Below are 16,884 nucleotides of genomic sequence, written 5' to 3' on the forward strand. Positions count from 1 at the left end.
GATTTTTCCATTTCCTTTGTCATCTTTAATTTCCTTCTTTAAAGACTCAAAGTTCTTGCGATACAGGTCTTTCACTTGTTTAGTTAGCGTTACCCCAAGGTATTTTATGTTGTTTGTGTCAGTTGTAAAGGGTGATTTTTCTCTTACTTCTTTCTCAGCCCTTTTTTCGTCTGTATATAGTAGGGCTACTGATTTTCTTGAGTTGATCTTGTATCCTGCCACTTTGCTGAAAGTATTTATCAACTGTAGGAGTTCTCTGGTAGAGTTTTTTGGATCACTGATGTAAACTATCATATCATCTGCAAATAGTGAAAGTTTGACCTTTTCCTTTCCAATTTGTATTCCCTTGATCTCCTTTTGTTGTCTTATTGCTCTAGATCGAACTTCAAGTACACTATTGAAAAGGTATGGAGAGAGTGGACAGCCTGATCTTGTTCCTGGTTTTAGTGGAATCGCCTTGAGTTTCTGTCCATTTAGTTGATGTTGGCTGGCGGTTTGCTGTATATAGCTTTTATTATGTTCCTGTTATCTCAGATCTCTCCAAGACCTTTATCATGAAGGGGTGTTGGATTTTGTCAAAGGCTTTTTCAGCATCTAGTGAGATGATCATGTGATTTTTGTTTTTCAACTTGTTTATATGGTGGATTACATTGATGGATTTTCGTATGTTGAACCATCCCTGCATCCCTGGGATGAAACCTACTTGTTCGTGGTGAATGGTTGTTTTGATGCGTTCTTGGATTCGATTTGCCAGTATTTTATTGAGTATTTTTGCATCGATGTTCATGAGGGATATTGGTCTGAAATTCTCTTTCTTAGTTGTGTCTTTGTGACTTGGTATCAAGGTTATTGAAGCCTCATAGAAAGAGGTTGGCAAAGACCATTCTGCTTCTATTGCATGGAATACTTTGAGAAGAATTGGTATAAGCTGTTGTTTGAATTTCTGGTAAAATTCTTCACTGATGCCATTTGAACCTGGGCTTTTTTTGGTTGCGAGACTTTTGATGACTGCTTCTATTTCCATAGGGGTTACAGGTCTATTTAAGTTGCTTATCTGTTCTTGATTGAAATTTGGCAAGTGATATCTATCCAGAAAATTGCCTATTTCCTTTAAATTTTGTAATTTTGTGGAGTATAGGTTTTCAAAGTATGACCTGATGATTCTCTGAATTTCCTCAGGGTCTGTTGTTATGTCCGCCTTTTCATTTCTGATTTTGTTAATTTGCATGTTCATACTCTGCTGTTTGGTAAGTTTGGACAATGGTTTGTCTATCTTGTTGATTTTCTCAAAGAACCAACTCTTCTTTGCATTGATTCTTTGTATTGTTTTCCTAGTTTCTACTTTACTGATTTCAGCCCTCTGTTTGATTATTTCCTGGCATCTACTCCTCCTGGGTGAGTTTGCTACTTTGTGTTCCAGAGCTTTCAGCTGTGCTATTAATTCTCTAGTGTAACTATTCTCCAGTTTCTTCATGTGGGCACTTAGTGCTATGAACTAAGTGTTTTTTTTTTTTCTTGTCTCTATTGCAGTTTTCAACCCTTGCACTGTTTGAATTGTTTCTTGCAGTTTTTGCTTTGTTTGTCCATTTGATTCAGTTTTTGGTTTGTTTTTCTTCCATTTCTTGCATTTTTTTTTTTTTTTGGTTTTACGAGACAGGGTTTCTCTGTATTTTTTTTGGAGGCTGTCGGTCCAGCCTGGCCTCGAACTCACAGAGATCCGCCAGCCTCTGCCTCCTGAGTGCTGGGATTAAAGGCGTGTGCCACCACCGCCCGGCTCATTTCTTGCATATCCTTCTTTAGGGCCTCTATCATTTTCATGAGTTTTTTTAAATTTATTTTTCAGTTTAAATTTAGATAAGAAACAAGGTTGCTTCACAAGTCAGTTCCAGGTCCCTCTCCCTTTCCCTCCCCTCCTCCCGTGTCCTCCCCCCAACCCCCTCCCATTATCCACTCATTTCCCCAGGGAGGGTGAGGCCCTCCATGGGGGTGTCCATTGTCATTTCATATAGGGCAGGGCCTAGACCCTTCCCCAAGAGTTCAGGGTGAGAGTGCACCTCACATTGTTGGATGGGAGTCCAAAGTCCGTGTGTACACTCGGGATGGGTACTGATCTGCTGCCCAAGGCTCAATAGATTACCTAGGCCTTCTCACTGACACTCACATTCAGGGAACTCTTGAATCCCAGGCATCAGCCTGGGAATCCAGCATGGGACTGATGAAGACCCCTTGAATGATCATGAGGTTGTTTTTAAGGTCATTCTCTTCTGCTTCCTTTACATTGGAATGTTGGATGGAGTTTTGCTGGCATGGAGTCTCTAGAATCTGGCGGCGTCATATTTGTTTTTGTGTTGTTGAATGTGTTTTTGTATTGTCTCTTTCCCATCTCTTCTTCTAGTGGGTGCAGAAAGAGCCCCTTACTGGTCTGGTGGTTAGGGGACCAGTGTTCCCTTTTGGTGGGTGCAAGCAAGTCCAATACTCTGGTAGTTCTCCTCTTCCTGGTCCCTAGTCCTGGTCTCATGTGTGGAGAAGAAGACCAGGAATCTGGAGTGGGTAGGCTCCCACTGGCTGTCTGCAGGCACTGGTCCCCTGGTCCCATTGGTGGAAGAGAAGACCAAGAATCTGGGCTGCATGGCTCCAGTTGGGAGGGGAGGCTCTGTAGCAGTCCCCAGGCAGTCCCCAGGCACTGGAAATCAGGCCGCCTTACAGGTTCTGGTTTACCTGGTCCCTGGTCCCATTGGTGGAAGAGAAGGCCAGGAATCTGTGGTTCCTGGCTCCTGCCAGGAGGGAAGGCTCTGTAGCAGTCCCCAGGCAGTCCCCAGGCACTGGAACTCAGGCCCAGATACAGGGCCTGGTATACCTGGTCCCCTGGTCCCGTTGATGGAAGAGAAGGCCATGTATCTGTGGTGCCTGGCTCCTGTCAGGAAGGGAGGCTCTGTAGCAGTCCCCAGGCACTGGAAGGCAGGCCCAGATACCAAGTATTTTAATTTCTAAGAGCACACTTTAATGCTAATTTTAAGCTGCTTTAGTAGTAGCGATTGGCTTTTCCTTTCCTTTTTATTGTTTCTTTACTTGTTCTCATTCCACAAACAGATTTCCTGTGTATTTTTAGTAGGTGTAAGGAACAGTTAGCTACAATGTGGAATGAACTTGGTGCTGAGGTATTAATTATGTCACCCCAAACAGTAATTAGGGTGATGTGTTCAGTGGCCAGTCCTTACCTCCTTAGAGTGTTGAAATGTTTACCTAAACAACTAAAAGATTATGTATAACATAGAATGAGCTTACAGAATGGCTTGAAAATTCTCAGATAAAAATATGTGCAAACAGATTTCAGATTCCTTTTAATCTCAGAGCTGACGGGAAAAGTGGTATGTGGTTATATTCCTGGGCTCTTGTTTACCTGTATGTGAAAGACTCAAAACAATAGACTTTAATAAAAAAGTGTTCATTTTCACTCAATAAACATTTTTAAACCATAGTAATTTGTTGGAATTACATTCTTCCTTTTGATAACAAGCATAATCATTAGAAGCTCTTAGACTCATAAGGATATTAATATTTTTAATGTTTTATATAACAGATTATTTTAAACTAAGGAATGAAAAAGTGGTAGACTCTGGGACATACTTTGACCTTGTTACTGACACCTCGTTATAGACACTGAAACCACTCTTCCAATGGTTAGTATTAAAGTATGACTGAGCATTGAAGTGTCTGGGGATCATGCATTTATGACCTCTGTTACACCTCCACAAGTCACTTCTGTAAGACTTCATCAGATCTACTTCAAGTGTGTAACATGTAAGGCATAGGGGGTTCCATTGTAAGGACAAAGGGACTAAAGCAGATAAATGTAAGTGTGGATGGCGATCTTGAGCGCAACTTTGCGAACACTGGAGACAAAACAGAAAACACCATAGGATGCCGTCCTTGTGTTCTCTCGGCTTCCTTAACTGTCTACATTCCTCTGTGAGCACTTGGAACATTAGCAGACCCCCGAACAGCTTATTAACTTGAGACATATTATCTCCTAGAGAACATCACTGTTCTTCAGTTGTATATTGTTCGAGACAAAGGACTGTTTGGGGACATTTCCATTCATTTGATAGCAAGGCCCAATTTCTTACTGCACATCAACAATCAAGCTACTGAGAATGAAGATTATGTGTTACAAGACTCAGTGGTAATAATGAAAGAAAACATAAAAGAAACTCATGCTGAAGTTGCCATTTTGCCGGTAAGTATAGATTACAATAAATAAATGAGATTAGCTAGCATGCTTTTAACCATAAAACTGTAATTCTGTAATAGTTAAAAAATTCCTACTAAAATATTTTATTATGGGCTGGAAAAATAATAGTGTATTTATTGTATTTGTTTTAGAATGGGAAAATGAAATACTGAATCTGGGTTGATTTTGTGTTTCATTGGTTGGACACTACAAAGATAATTGGGTAACTGCTTTAATACTGGAATGAATTAAATGTCCAAGTCAGTCTAGTTATTTTTGTTTGCTTGGCAGGAGAGAATTTTCACTTCATGATACAATGACTTCTATAAGATGGACATTTAGCTGCTTTAGGTCTAACTTTTGCTGGCTATATCTCATTAGCTTTCCCTATTTCTGCGTAAGGAGGAAAGCGAGTTAGAGAAGCCGAGACACAGAGGGGACAAAGAGGCAGACACACCTGAAATGGTAGATAAGAATCAGAGGCGCCAGGATGGCTGTTAGCATCCCCTAACATTATAGTAACATACAATGGTCATGACTGGGGATTCTTTCAGAGTTTTATTGCTTGTCTAGCATATTTAAGACCCTGGGTTTGATATGAAGTGTCACAAAAAAGTCATACAATTATAAGTCATCACATGTGAGGTTCATAATAGTACATATTAGACACAGTAATATTTGCATTTCCTGCTATATAAGCTTTGGTGGTTATCCATTCCCTGGCACATGGAGAGGTCAGAAGGAAAGGCATGTAAAGGAGGGGGTGGGTCCGGTCGAGCTTGCCTTTTGTTTTTCTGTGTGTTGCTTTTATATCTTGATATTTTTATTACTTTCATACAAGTAACTTTTTTGTAAATTAACTGTAATATTTGATTATACTAAACTTCTATCTAGAACTTCCACTTTTAAAATACATGTAAAATTTATCAAATTTTCCTAAATCTCTTTCAGGGTGTTGCATATGCAGGGTGTGATGTATTCAATAGAGTGAGGTCAAAATTGTGGGGCAGGATTTTAAACATTTGCTAAATACAATTGTGTGTGCCTTTGAAAGATCATCTTGAACATATAGATACTGAGGATGCCCTGAGAACGTATTGGATGTATTAAAATAAGTCAAGAAATCATTTTTATCTGTGACAGAGGCACTATTCCTATATAGTTAGTTGCTTATTGAAAAAGATTTACAATACAAGTGGAATATTGTTGTAAAACATCAGTTGGGTCTGGAGGAAGATGTCTGCAACTCCAGCTGCTCCAGACACTGTGTCAGAGTCACCCTGGCCCACAGGTTTGAGACCAGCCTGGGCGACATAGGTAGGTACCATCTCAGGAGCCAAACAACAGAATGAAGCTTCTTTCTCCCCACCTCCCAGGACGAGGCTGCTGAACTGGAGGAAGGACTCATCATTACCATCACTGCAGTGAACCTGGTGAACCCCGACTTCCCTGCAGAGCAGCCACGAGTGCGGAGGCCAGGGATGGAAATAGCGGAGATAATGATTGAAGAAAACGATGATCCCAGAGGCATTTTTAAGTTTCATTTTACCAGAGTGAGATGACATTTCTCATATTTATATAGTAGTATAAGTAAGGCTGACCCTTGCTGATTGGTCAGTCAGTGCCTTTACATTTTTTCTTTTGCAAAGTCATTTTGTAGACGTATGCACAAAGATACATATTCAGTTTGTATTATGAATGATTTTTACTGCTCTGAGCTAACCACAGAGTTAAACAAGTTTTCTTTTTCATTATATTTTGCTGTAAGTTTTAAGCATTTCTTGCACATGTGAGAATAATAAACTCAGCAAATTATCGCTTAGGAGAGTCTGAACTTTGGCCTGCCTTTCAACGTCTGTTCTTTTTGAAGGATGTTGGTGGAGAAATTACTGCTCATGAGGGGCCCCCGCCCTTGAATGTTCTTCAAGTCCCTGTCATCCGGCTGGCTGGAAGCTTTGACACAGTCAACGTGTATTGGAAAGCAACGCCAGACAGTGCTGGCCTGGAAGACTTTCAGCCATCTCATGGGATTCTACAGTTTACTGATGGACAAGTATGTTCAGTGTGAACAGATTTATTGGTTATTTTGGCTTTGCTTCAAGCATTTTGAGCATCTTCTAAGTGAACATGCATTAATGACTCTGTTTCTTTATCAAGTGAAATTTAATTATAACTAGTTAGTATATAGTCTATTAGTCACAGGAAGAGAATTTTTATAGTTTTTAATGAATAATGCATGCAATGTGTTCTAATCATGCTTTCCCTTTCTCCAATGCCTCCCAGATCCTCTCCACCTCACTCAACTCCACGCGCTTTCTCTCTTTTTAAAAAGCCCACAAAAACAAAAAGCAAGAAACACATATAAAAACACAAAGATGGAAACCAAAGTATACAAGCAAAGGATTAGTATGATGAAAAATGCCCAAAGCACAATGAGACTAAAAGTTTATGAAAATACCATTGGGTTTGTTTTGTGTTGGGCAACTTCTCACGGGGATGGGGCCTACCATGAAACATGGTAGATATGCCCTGTAAGGTTCCACTGGAGAAACTGATTTTCTTTACCAATGGGTGTCAGTTGCAGATGACTCATAGCTTTTTGAAGAGGGGTGGAGGTCTGTGTCTGCGGCTCCCTTTCAGTCTCGGAGTCTGTCAGTGTACCTGTGTAGGTCTGTGCAGACCACCACTATCCCTGTTGGTCACACGTGCACCAGTCCTGGTGTCTGGAGGACGCTGTTTCCGGGAGCCATCATCCCCTCTGCCCCCAATAGAGAGAGAATTCTAAGAGCCCGAGTCCATGTAGTAGGAAAAATATTGAAGCCAATTGTTGACCACGGGTTCTTTTTTTTACCTATTTATTTTTAATTTATGATATGAACAGTTGCAGATTTATATAGTTATGTTACTTACATAATTCTCATTCCTGTCCTCCCCTCCACTGAATCTTTCCTTCCTAACCGAGTTCCACTACTACTCTCGTGTCTGCCCTGTGTGGGACCCACCAGGTTTACTTAGGCTGCTGGCATGAGTGTGGGCTACTTTTCCTTGGCTACACCACTCAAGAATATGACAGCCTCTTCCCGAGCAACCATTAATTGTCTATAGCACCTCAGGGAGGGTTGGGACTTTGTGGGTCTTCTCCTGCCCCCCAGTGAAATGTTCATGGCCTAATATTGTGCAGGTCTTGTACATATAATCCTATTTTATCGAGTACATGAGTGCAATAGCTATGTCATATCCAGCATCATTCCATGGCGTGCCTCCCGATCCTCTGGCTCTTAGGGTCTTTCTGCTCCACTCTTCCATGATGTTCCCTGAGACTTGAAGGAGGTGATATATATGCTCTATATAGGGCCTCGCCATCTATTAGCACCTGTTCTTGTTATTTTGACCAGTTCTGAGTCTCTGGTTGGCTGCTGCCTGCCGATTTAAGGAGCTTCTTCCTGTAGTGTGAGAACAGAACTAACGTGTGGGTGTGCACACGGGCACTTAGGACCAGTTTAAAGAACTAACGTGTGGGTGTACACAAAGGGGTCTTAGGAGCAGTTTAAAGAACTAACCTGTGGGTGTACACACGGGTATTTAGGAGCAGTTTAAAGAACTAATGTGTGGGTGTACACATGGGCTCTTAGGAGCAGTTTAGCATGTTTCTTTAGCAACCAGTAGAAATAGGTTCCCCCACTCATGGACCACAGCTATAGGCTCTTGACAGCGCTTGATGTGGCTTTCCCCCTGGGACTGTGCCTCACATCCAATCAGGAGGCAGTTGTCATAATCACATCCAATCAGGAGGCAGTTGGTTGGTCCTGTCATAATGATAGCACTGTTTAACCAGTCAGGGCAGTACTGTGGGTCAGATCTGCAGCTAGCCTGGTTTCCCTCAGGGCTGGTGTGTGGATAGCTCTTCCCAAGCGCTCTGTGGCACACCTCTGGTACTGTGAAGGGCAGCCACAGGGAAAGGGATTTGCTGCTTAGTGGCAGCTTTATTTCTGTGTATCTTCAGTACGTGTGCCTGGCATCCTCAAAGATAAACTCATACCGTCAAGTCCTGGGGGCCAATCAAGAACTGACAATAGGTTGTGTTGTTTTAGGGACCTCTCTATCCAGCAACTTGAAGGGAGGTAGCCCACACCTGCAACTGGAATCTCTAATAACCTGTGGTGGCTTAAAGGAGGCACACCTCTAGTTAGTTCCCCATCCTAACAATTACTCAGGCTCTCTTCTTGTTCCCTTGATGCCTTCTTCCTCCCTTTAGTAGTTCCTTTCTGTCTCCTGCCGTCTGTTGTAGGCACTACAGGTCAAACAAGTTACTCTGAGAATCTAAAGCTAGGATTCCACATATTAGAGAGAATATACAGAGTTCCTCTTTCTGGGCCTCAGCACTCTCATCCAGTATATTTTTAGCTCTGTTTTCCTACAAGTTTCATGATTCCAGTTTTTGTCAATGAATAAAATTGCACTGTGTTTGTGTTGCACATTTCCACTATCCATCAGTTGATAGATGTCTAGGCATTTTCTAGTTCCTGGCTATTGTAAGTAGAGCAACAACAATGAACATGGATGCATGAGTCTCTCTGTAGTATCATATAGACAGCCTTTGATGTGTATTCTCAGGAGTAGCATAGCTGGGTCCTGTGGTGGCGTGTTTCTAGCTCCTTGATGCCTCTCTACACTGATTTGTACAGTTTGCAAAGCAGCTTACACACCTACACACAGCACATATGGGTTTGCCCACAGCCTCACAAGTATTTATTCTTATTTGCTTCCTTATTATAGCCATTCTGACTGTAGTTAGATGAAACCTCAAAATAGTTTTAATTTGTATTTTCCTTGTGGTTAAATATGCTGAACACTCTAAAAAATATGTGTTCTTTGTTTATATGTCTCTAAGAGCTCTCATGTGAGGATATTTTTAAATAAAGAACTTGCAGTATGTGAATACTTACTGCTATGCAAAACTTCCTTTGTAATTAAAAGACAAAAATGATGGACTATGAACAAAATAGTTAAAATCTGGGAAAAATAATATTCTGACTTCAGGCTAGACAATATATAAACATAAGGTGTTTCCATAGTGTTACTAGTTTTATGTGTCCCTTGTACTAAGTACAAATAGAGCAGTTTCTAAGTTTTTAAAATCTCTCTCTGTGTGTGTGTGTGTGTGTGTGTGTGTGTGTGTGTGTGTGTGTATGTACGCCTGGTTGCATGTGAACGTGTGTATGTGTGTGTCTGTGCAGGCAAGTGTGTGCCACAGAATGTGTGTGGAATTCAGGGACAACTTGGAGCATTTGAGCTGACCTTTCACCTTATTTGAGACAGGTGCTCTCACTCACTACACATGGCAAGTTAGCTTGCCTGTGGGATTCTGCGCATTCTCCGTTCTGCCACCAGCTTTGCTTAGGAGTGCTGGGACTGCAGGTGCATGCTACCGTGTCTGGCTTGACATGCGTTCTGGGGATCCAAACTCAGGCTCTCACAACTGCGTTGCATCACAAGTGCTTCACCCACTGAGTCCTTTCTGCAGCACACAGTCTTCGTCAATAAACATAAAAGTGTGTGGGTCACATGCGTGCTTGTAACTTGTGAGATATCAGCATCTCCCTGCGGTTAGCCTGGTTTTCCAGTACGGAGTTACTTAGCATGCACCAGTTCCAGTGGTTCATAGAGGCTTTGTAATGCTAAAGGATACACACAGGTCTAGACTTCCTGTCCAGGAGATCTATTACGGTTATTCTTTACAGTTAGGGCTTGTAAATGTTTTCCACTAAGCATGGGGTGTGGGTAACATAAGTAGTGGGGGGAATGCTTGCGTTAAAGCAGAAGCATCTAAATTGCCTTTGCACAGCAGCAGCTCGGCTGCTGGCTTTTGTTTCTGAGCAAGAACTTGAAGTCTCATCATTTACCAGCATTCTTTGTATGATGATGCTTTTTTAATTTCACGACTTAGGAGGAAGATATGTTGCATTGTGTGGTACACATTTGAAGTGTGCCTATCGTAACAAGCTGTGATGTTATTTAGACTTCTGCTTCTGAGTATGGCATTTCCTCCTTCTCCCCATTGTCAGATGTTCCAGACAGACAACAATTTATTTCATCATCAGTGTATCTAAATACTGTAGCTTACCTGTAGTGTACAAAGGGTTTAATGCGATGATGGGAACCATATGTGAAATCCCAAGCTGAAACAGGTTTTATTTATATTCATAAAAATGTTTAACATAGACGCTGGAGAGTCTAATTGTAAACCCTCATGATAGCCACCGTACAACAGCACGTTTTCTCCTTCCTTTCTTTCTCCTCGTAGGTTTGATGGAAGCAGTCAGTGATAATGTTTCAAAAAGATTCATTTCTATTTCCACTATGTGTCTGACTGTGTTGTGTGTTTGTGCACGTGTGTGAGGTTCCCGAGGAAGCCAGATTAGGGCCCCAGGTCCTCTGAAGTCACAGGCGATTGTGAACTCCATGACTTGGGTGCTAGAAGCCAGGTTAGACTCTCTCCAAGAGCAGTATGTGCTCTTCCTTGCTGAACTGTCTCTCCTGCATACAGTGGTTGCTTTTATGGTCCCATTTTCCACTTTGCAATATTAATATCAAGCACACTAGGTTTTATGCTTGTGTGGTAGTTGTTAGAAACTCCATATGGCCTATATATTATTAAAAATGTAATTTATCTTGAAAATAATAGATTTTAAATTTCTAACAACTTTGACGTATTATGTACACTTTATCTTAAATGTATTATGGGTATAGCATGTGAAAACCTGTTGTTTCCTTTTCTACTGTGTGTGGGCTTTTGTTTTTTCTCAACTAAAATAATTGAAATATACATGAGGGAGTGCTGCGATTACATCTTTTCCTCTCTAACTCTTCCTTCCCTCCTGCCCCTTGTGTTTCATAGGTTACTGCACTGATAGAAATAACTATAATTGAGGATGCTGAATTTGAACTCACAGAGACATTCAGCATCAGCTTAACGAGTGTGGCTGGTGGTGGCAGACTAGGTGATGATGTTGTGCTGACTGTTGTCATACCACCGAATGATTCTCCATTTGGGGTATTTGGATTTGAAGAGAATACCGTAAGTTAACTATATCAGGGGACTGCTTTCCCTGGTTTTTCATGTAGTTTTCAATAAAGATATCTTTAATATTTGTTTTGAAGCTTTTCATTACCCTTCACTTAATGAGTCTTTCTTCAAGATTAGCCTTTTGAGTAGGTTGTTGATGTAGGAAACAGTCCTCCAGCCTGTGCACACAATGAGATGCAATGAGAGCTTGTCATATCAGGTGATTCCAACAGAGAACAGCAGATTCATTTTTACTGCGTATGGTTGACTGATGTGTCCTTCTCGCCTGTGTCTTCCATTCTCTGCTTGCTTTACTGCCAATGTGCTGTCCTTGTTGGGAGGGCTTTCATCACTGGTCTCAGGTGCATCCTGGGATGGGGTGAGCTGGTGAGACTAACTCCTACACATTCGTTGTGCTGGGGTTTTACCTTGGACTATTTTGAACAAAATACTGGGTTACATTATCTGCTCCATGCTTTGATATTTCTCCTTATCTTTTTTTTCCTGTTGCTGCTCATTGACTGTTTTCTTCCAAGATCTTAAAGAGGGAACCCACTTATCATGGATTTAATTCTTGAGGGGAGATAAAAAAGTATAACCAATTGCAAGCATGAATGTTTATGTAATTCTCTGGTGGCAGGTTCTACATTAATATTCTCTTAAATATAATGTATGATAATCTCTATCATAACAGTCATTTTTAGTGATAATATATGGTTATTATGAATTCATTTCTTAAAGACAACTCCAAGATGAAATAGTAATAAATAGCCTTAGATCGTTCATATTTACTCAGAAACTTTTCTGGCTCTGTGTGTCACCATTCACTATTTTATCGATTGTGTAATCAGTAATTCATCATGGGTAATCTTAGCAATACTCCAGCTGCTCAAATGCCCCCATCTTTACCATTCTGTGCCCACAAGACTAGAGCTTTCCAACTTGTCTAAGAGTTCCCAGTTTCCCAGGTACATGAAAGTTTAAATACAGCATAAAATTACCTGATGATTTTGTTAGTGTGATTACAGTCTCACAGCAAATTGGGAATTTTAAGAGTGCAATTTTGCTATAACCAAATGAAACATTTTCACCTGGAGAAAGAATCAAGAGAAATCTTCAAGTGGCTTGTAATAAGCTAGCATCTAGGGGATGGGATTTGTAATCTTGTATCCTGACATAAATATTAGTATTATTTTGTGGTAATTCCAATCAATAATAGTTCTTAAAATATATCTTCAGTTAGTGAAAACTTATAAAAATACTTTTGTCTATAACATCAGCACACTTGAAAATTAATTGGATTAAAATTAATCTCATGGTTTAATGTTCAGTTCTTCAGTTGGTGAAGAACTTTTGAGATTGGGCATTTGGTTTATGTTAATTGTTATTATTAACATTAGTATTCTAACCCTAACACTTAAGCATGATTAGAAAATTAATCTACTAGCCTCACGTTACTATTTTATTACTTTTAAAAGTAAAAGTAGGAGTAGACATCAGGTCTTATTGTAATCTTTCTCATAACAATTGCAAGGAACAAATGAGTTGATGTGTGGAGTGTTCGCCCCTAGGATTTGCATTAATAAGCACAGTTGATATTTTTGCTCTTGATTGAATTAGCATTATTGTCACTCAGCTGTTTGCAGTTGTTTTCGTTATGTCCTGTCTTTTTACCAGAAAGGGTCTTCCTTTCTACCATGAATATGAAACATAATATCGTGCATAGTATTAATTGGTGACAGATTAGAAAGAAAACTGAAAAACACTGAGAAATGATTTTTAATGTAGATCCATCAAAATAAAATGCTCACAAGGGCAATGTGTAAGAACATAGACACGCATATTTACACGAATATTCCAAGCTAAGGGAAAACTATGCATACAGGTTGTTTATAATTGATTTCTTCCTTCTTTGTTACTAAATATTCCTTGTGCCTAAGGAGTGGCATGAACAATACTTGGTGTGGAGTCATTACACTTGAATTAGATTTAAGACTCATATTGTATAAATACATGTGCATATCTGATCTTCAAATTTCTAAGAGTTCTCTGGGGCTTAAATAAACTGTGCAAGTAATAACACAGTAAAAACTTAATAAATGCAGTTATTTCCAAATCTCTGTTCTTGATTCTAACATGGAGCCTAGTGAACAAACAAACAGACCAACACAAAACCAAGATTATGCTGTATTTGGTAAGTTTCTGTGTTCAGAATGGGAAGCATTGTGTTACATTTCAAATCTATATAACTGAGTTTTATAGATCCCACTTGGCCTTTGCGGCTTACAGTGAACATGTATAATTCACCGTACTGTATCTTTTAATAAGGACTTAAGAATAAGAAATGCTACTGCTAGTAAATTGTTATAGTGGGTCTCCTTTATGAAGGAGGAAGGTAGCTCAGAAGAGAAGTCAATGGGAACATCCCAATTTAAATGCCAAGAACCTACATAAATGTCAAATCTGTAGCAGGAACATTTATAATCCCAGTATTCCCTTTGTGTCTTAGTTATTTTTCTATTGCTGATCAGAGGACCAAGGAAACTTAGAAGAGAAAGCATTTAGTTGGGGCTTTCTGGTAGTTGCTAAGGATGAGTCCATGACCGTCATGGTGGGCTGTGTGGGAGCAAGCAGGCCAGCATGGTGCTGGAGCAGTAGCTGAGAGCTTATAGCTAATTCACAAACTGGAGGTAGAGAGACAGAGGCTGGTCCTGGCATGAGCTTTTAAAGCCTCAAAGTCCATCTCCAGTGACACATCTTCTCTGGAAAGGCCACACCCCTAATCTTTCCCCAAACAGTTCCACCAATTAGAGAGCAGACATTAACATATAAGAGTTTATAGGGGCCATTTTCCTTCCCATCTCCACACATGGAGAAGTGGGAGGGAGACGCAGGAGAATCCCTTCAAGTTTGTTGCCTAGCTAGCCTGGTGTATGCAGGGGCAAAACAAGGAAGAGACCCAGTCTCTAGCAAGGAGAAGGCAAGGACCAGTGCTCAAGTTTGTACAGTGATCACCATCTTACATAGTGGCGCATGTACACCTGCTTTCACACACAGGGATGCACACATACGCACACACATTGTACACTCAAAATATCTAAAGAACAAAAGAGAGAGAGACAGAGGGGGGGAGTCTATATGTTCAAAACAATTTTATTAATTTGGACTCTCCCTCCACCCCCCCAACCAAAATTGCTTTTTAAATACTTCCTCTTCTGATAGACAGCCAGCTTAATAGAAATGTCAATTTGCTAAAGTTGGTAAATGAATGACTATGCAGAGATAGTCTGTACCTGTATTACTTGGGAAATCCATATAACAAAGAGCCCCCAAGTCCCAGTTCCTTTATCATAAATGTTTGCCTGTTTATGCAAGAGTTTTACAGTAGTGTACGTATTCTCCTGACTGCAATGGATCCTTCTTCTCCAACCAGCCCCCAGGCATAAGATTCCTCCCTTCTCTGCACACTAGCTTTTTTAAAGGTCTTGGGGCATCTTCTGTATTCACCACAAAGGGGAAAAAGAGTAGATAGGAGGATGGTGGGGAAGTTTGAGTGTATTAGCTGCTATAATCACTTCAGCCACTAACTTACTGACAAGGAAGCCATGTTGCTCTCCTGAACTTAAAGAGAAATTTGAAATACCAAGTAGCCTAATGTACACGAAAGGAAAGAAATGGGTTTGAGAGGAAACCTTTAACCTGCTAAATGTTAACCTGCCATGAATAGAATTTTAAATTAAAAACCACAATGATCACAAACAAATAAGGTTATTTCTGCCGTATTTACTGTGTTTGTCTTACTGGATTTTATTTCTTGCAGGTAATGGTTGATGAATCCCTTTTATCTGATGATCCTGATTCATATGTGACACTGACAGTCGTCCGGTCCCCAGGAGGAAAGGGAGCTGTCCTTCTTCATTGGGCTATAGACGAGAAGGCTAAAGATGCTCTCAGTCCTTGGAATGGGACACTGCATTTTGCTGAGGTACAGTCAGGCTCTCAGTTCCTGAAACGTTTTTTCTTATTTTTTAACAGAGCTTTGTGGTATTGTTTTTTAATTTACATGCTAGTGTTCAATATTTCTGGTGTTTTCTTTTTTGAAATTCATGCACATTGAGAGGACCTGGGAGGAGACAAGGAAAAAGAGAGGGTGATAGAAGGAAGGGATAAGATTGCAGAATTCAGAGCCTTTCTCTGCAACACAGTCTGAAGTACCTTGATGTCACATTCTCCTACTGCCCGACGGCTGAGTCAGCCAGAAAAACCAAAAGTCTGCATGTCATCCCCAATGCTAACATGTCTGCAGCCATTACATACATTCTGATTTTCCATTTTCTTTTGAATTTGTTCTTTTACTATCCTAACTGTGCAGAACTTCCACAATGAGTTAAAACGTTGACACTGCACAGTCTTTAAGACAATGTTAAATCTACAACTGTCCAGCCAACATATTAAATGCACACCATAGTCGCATAATCTCAAAGAGAATCTTGAACGTACAGACTTTGATTTTGAAAGCCATTGATGCTTTGCATGACTGAGATGATGTCTCCAGTGTCCATTGCAGAGATGTGGGTTAGGGACAGCACATGCATGTCCCCTCGTCTTTCCACTGCTGTCTTTCTGCTTCCCATGTGTCTTCTTTGTCCTCTGCACATTCCTGCTGCCTTGCATCCTGTTCCTCACTAGTGTTCCTTCCTTCCCATGCCTCCCCTTAGACGAGCAACTTCTTAAGAGCAGTTTTTAGGGTCTGCTGTGAGAAGGAAAACAATCCCGAGGAAAATAAAGAAGAAGAGGTACAGTGAGGAGGATATTAGATCTTGGAGATGACAGGGATGCATGCATTTTCAGCCCTACTCCCACTCTGCGTCTGAGATGACAACCCCAGTTTCTCTTACTCAGTATTGGCTACCCACCTGTGGACATGCTGCTCTCACTAACTCTCCCTTTCATGTCAGTTCCTTGCCTCCATTTCACAGTATGCAGCTTCGTGGGGTGGGAATTGGCTTTGCAATCACATCTTTAAGATTTTTCACTCATATATATCCATGTGTAGTATATAGGGCTGCTGTAATGAACCCCGTCTTATAAGGAATGTATTGTTTTAACTATGTGAGGGCTGCTAGAGCAATGTGACTTCCTGCCGGAGACCTTCCCTGGTGTTCTCGTGGGGTGCAAGCCTCTGACTCCTGGGGTACAGTGCTTTGCTCTCATTTCCATCACCTTAGTCTCTACGTTTGTTTGTGACCCTGGGATGGCTACACATCTGAGCAGGAGCACTGAGGAACATCTCATTCAACCAGCCCACATCCCAGTCAGCCAGCCCATACCTCAACCCACCAGCCCACTGTCAGCTTAGCTCAGAAGTCTCTTCTGTGGTTATCGGTTTTTTTGGTTTTGTTTTGTTTTTCAGAGAAAGGGTCCATCACTTAAAGAAGTTTGGGAAGGAACTTCAGGCCAATAATCTGGAGACAGACAGAAGCCATGGAAGAATGATGCCTACTGGCTTACTCCCCTTGGCTTGTTCAACTTAGTTTTTTATATAATACAGGACCACCCAGATACAGCCTACCCCAGATGGGATTGG

At 40.8% G+C, this 16,884-nt stretch overlaps 1 protein-coding gene across 1 annotated transcript in view; it reads left to right on the top strand.

Annotated features, from left to right (window-relative positions):
• The window catches only part of Adgrv1 (adhesion G protein-coupled receptor V1), a 518,174-nt gene that overhangs the window by 133,318 nt on the left and 367,972 nt on the right, over nucleotides 1-16,884 (top strand). Inside the window, exons 54-58 of the mRNA XM_040729011.1 lie at nucleotides 4,035-4,237; nucleotides 5,608-5,784; nucleotides 6,102-6,284; nucleotides 11,130-11,309; nucleotides 15,118-15,282. Coding sequence (XP_040584945.1) covers nucleotides 4,035-4,237; nucleotides 5,608-5,784; nucleotides 6,102-6,284; nucleotides 11,130-11,309; nucleotides 15,118-15,282 — 908 coding nt within the window. The remainder of the gene's footprint in view (nucleotides 1-4,034; nucleotides 4,238-5,607; nucleotides 5,785-6,101; nucleotides 6,285-11,129; nucleotides 11,310-15,117; nucleotides 15,283-16,884) is intronic.

Source organism: Mesocricetus auratus, unplaced genomic scaffold (assembly GCF_017639785.1).
Source record: "Mesocricetus auratus isolate SY011 unplaced genomic scaffold, BCM_Maur_2.0 Super-Scaffold_100020, whole genome shotgun sequence".
In the NCBI taxonomy this organism is placed as follows: Eukaryota; Metazoa; Chordata; class Mammalia; order Rodentia; family Cricetidae; genus Mesocricetus; species Mesocricetus auratus.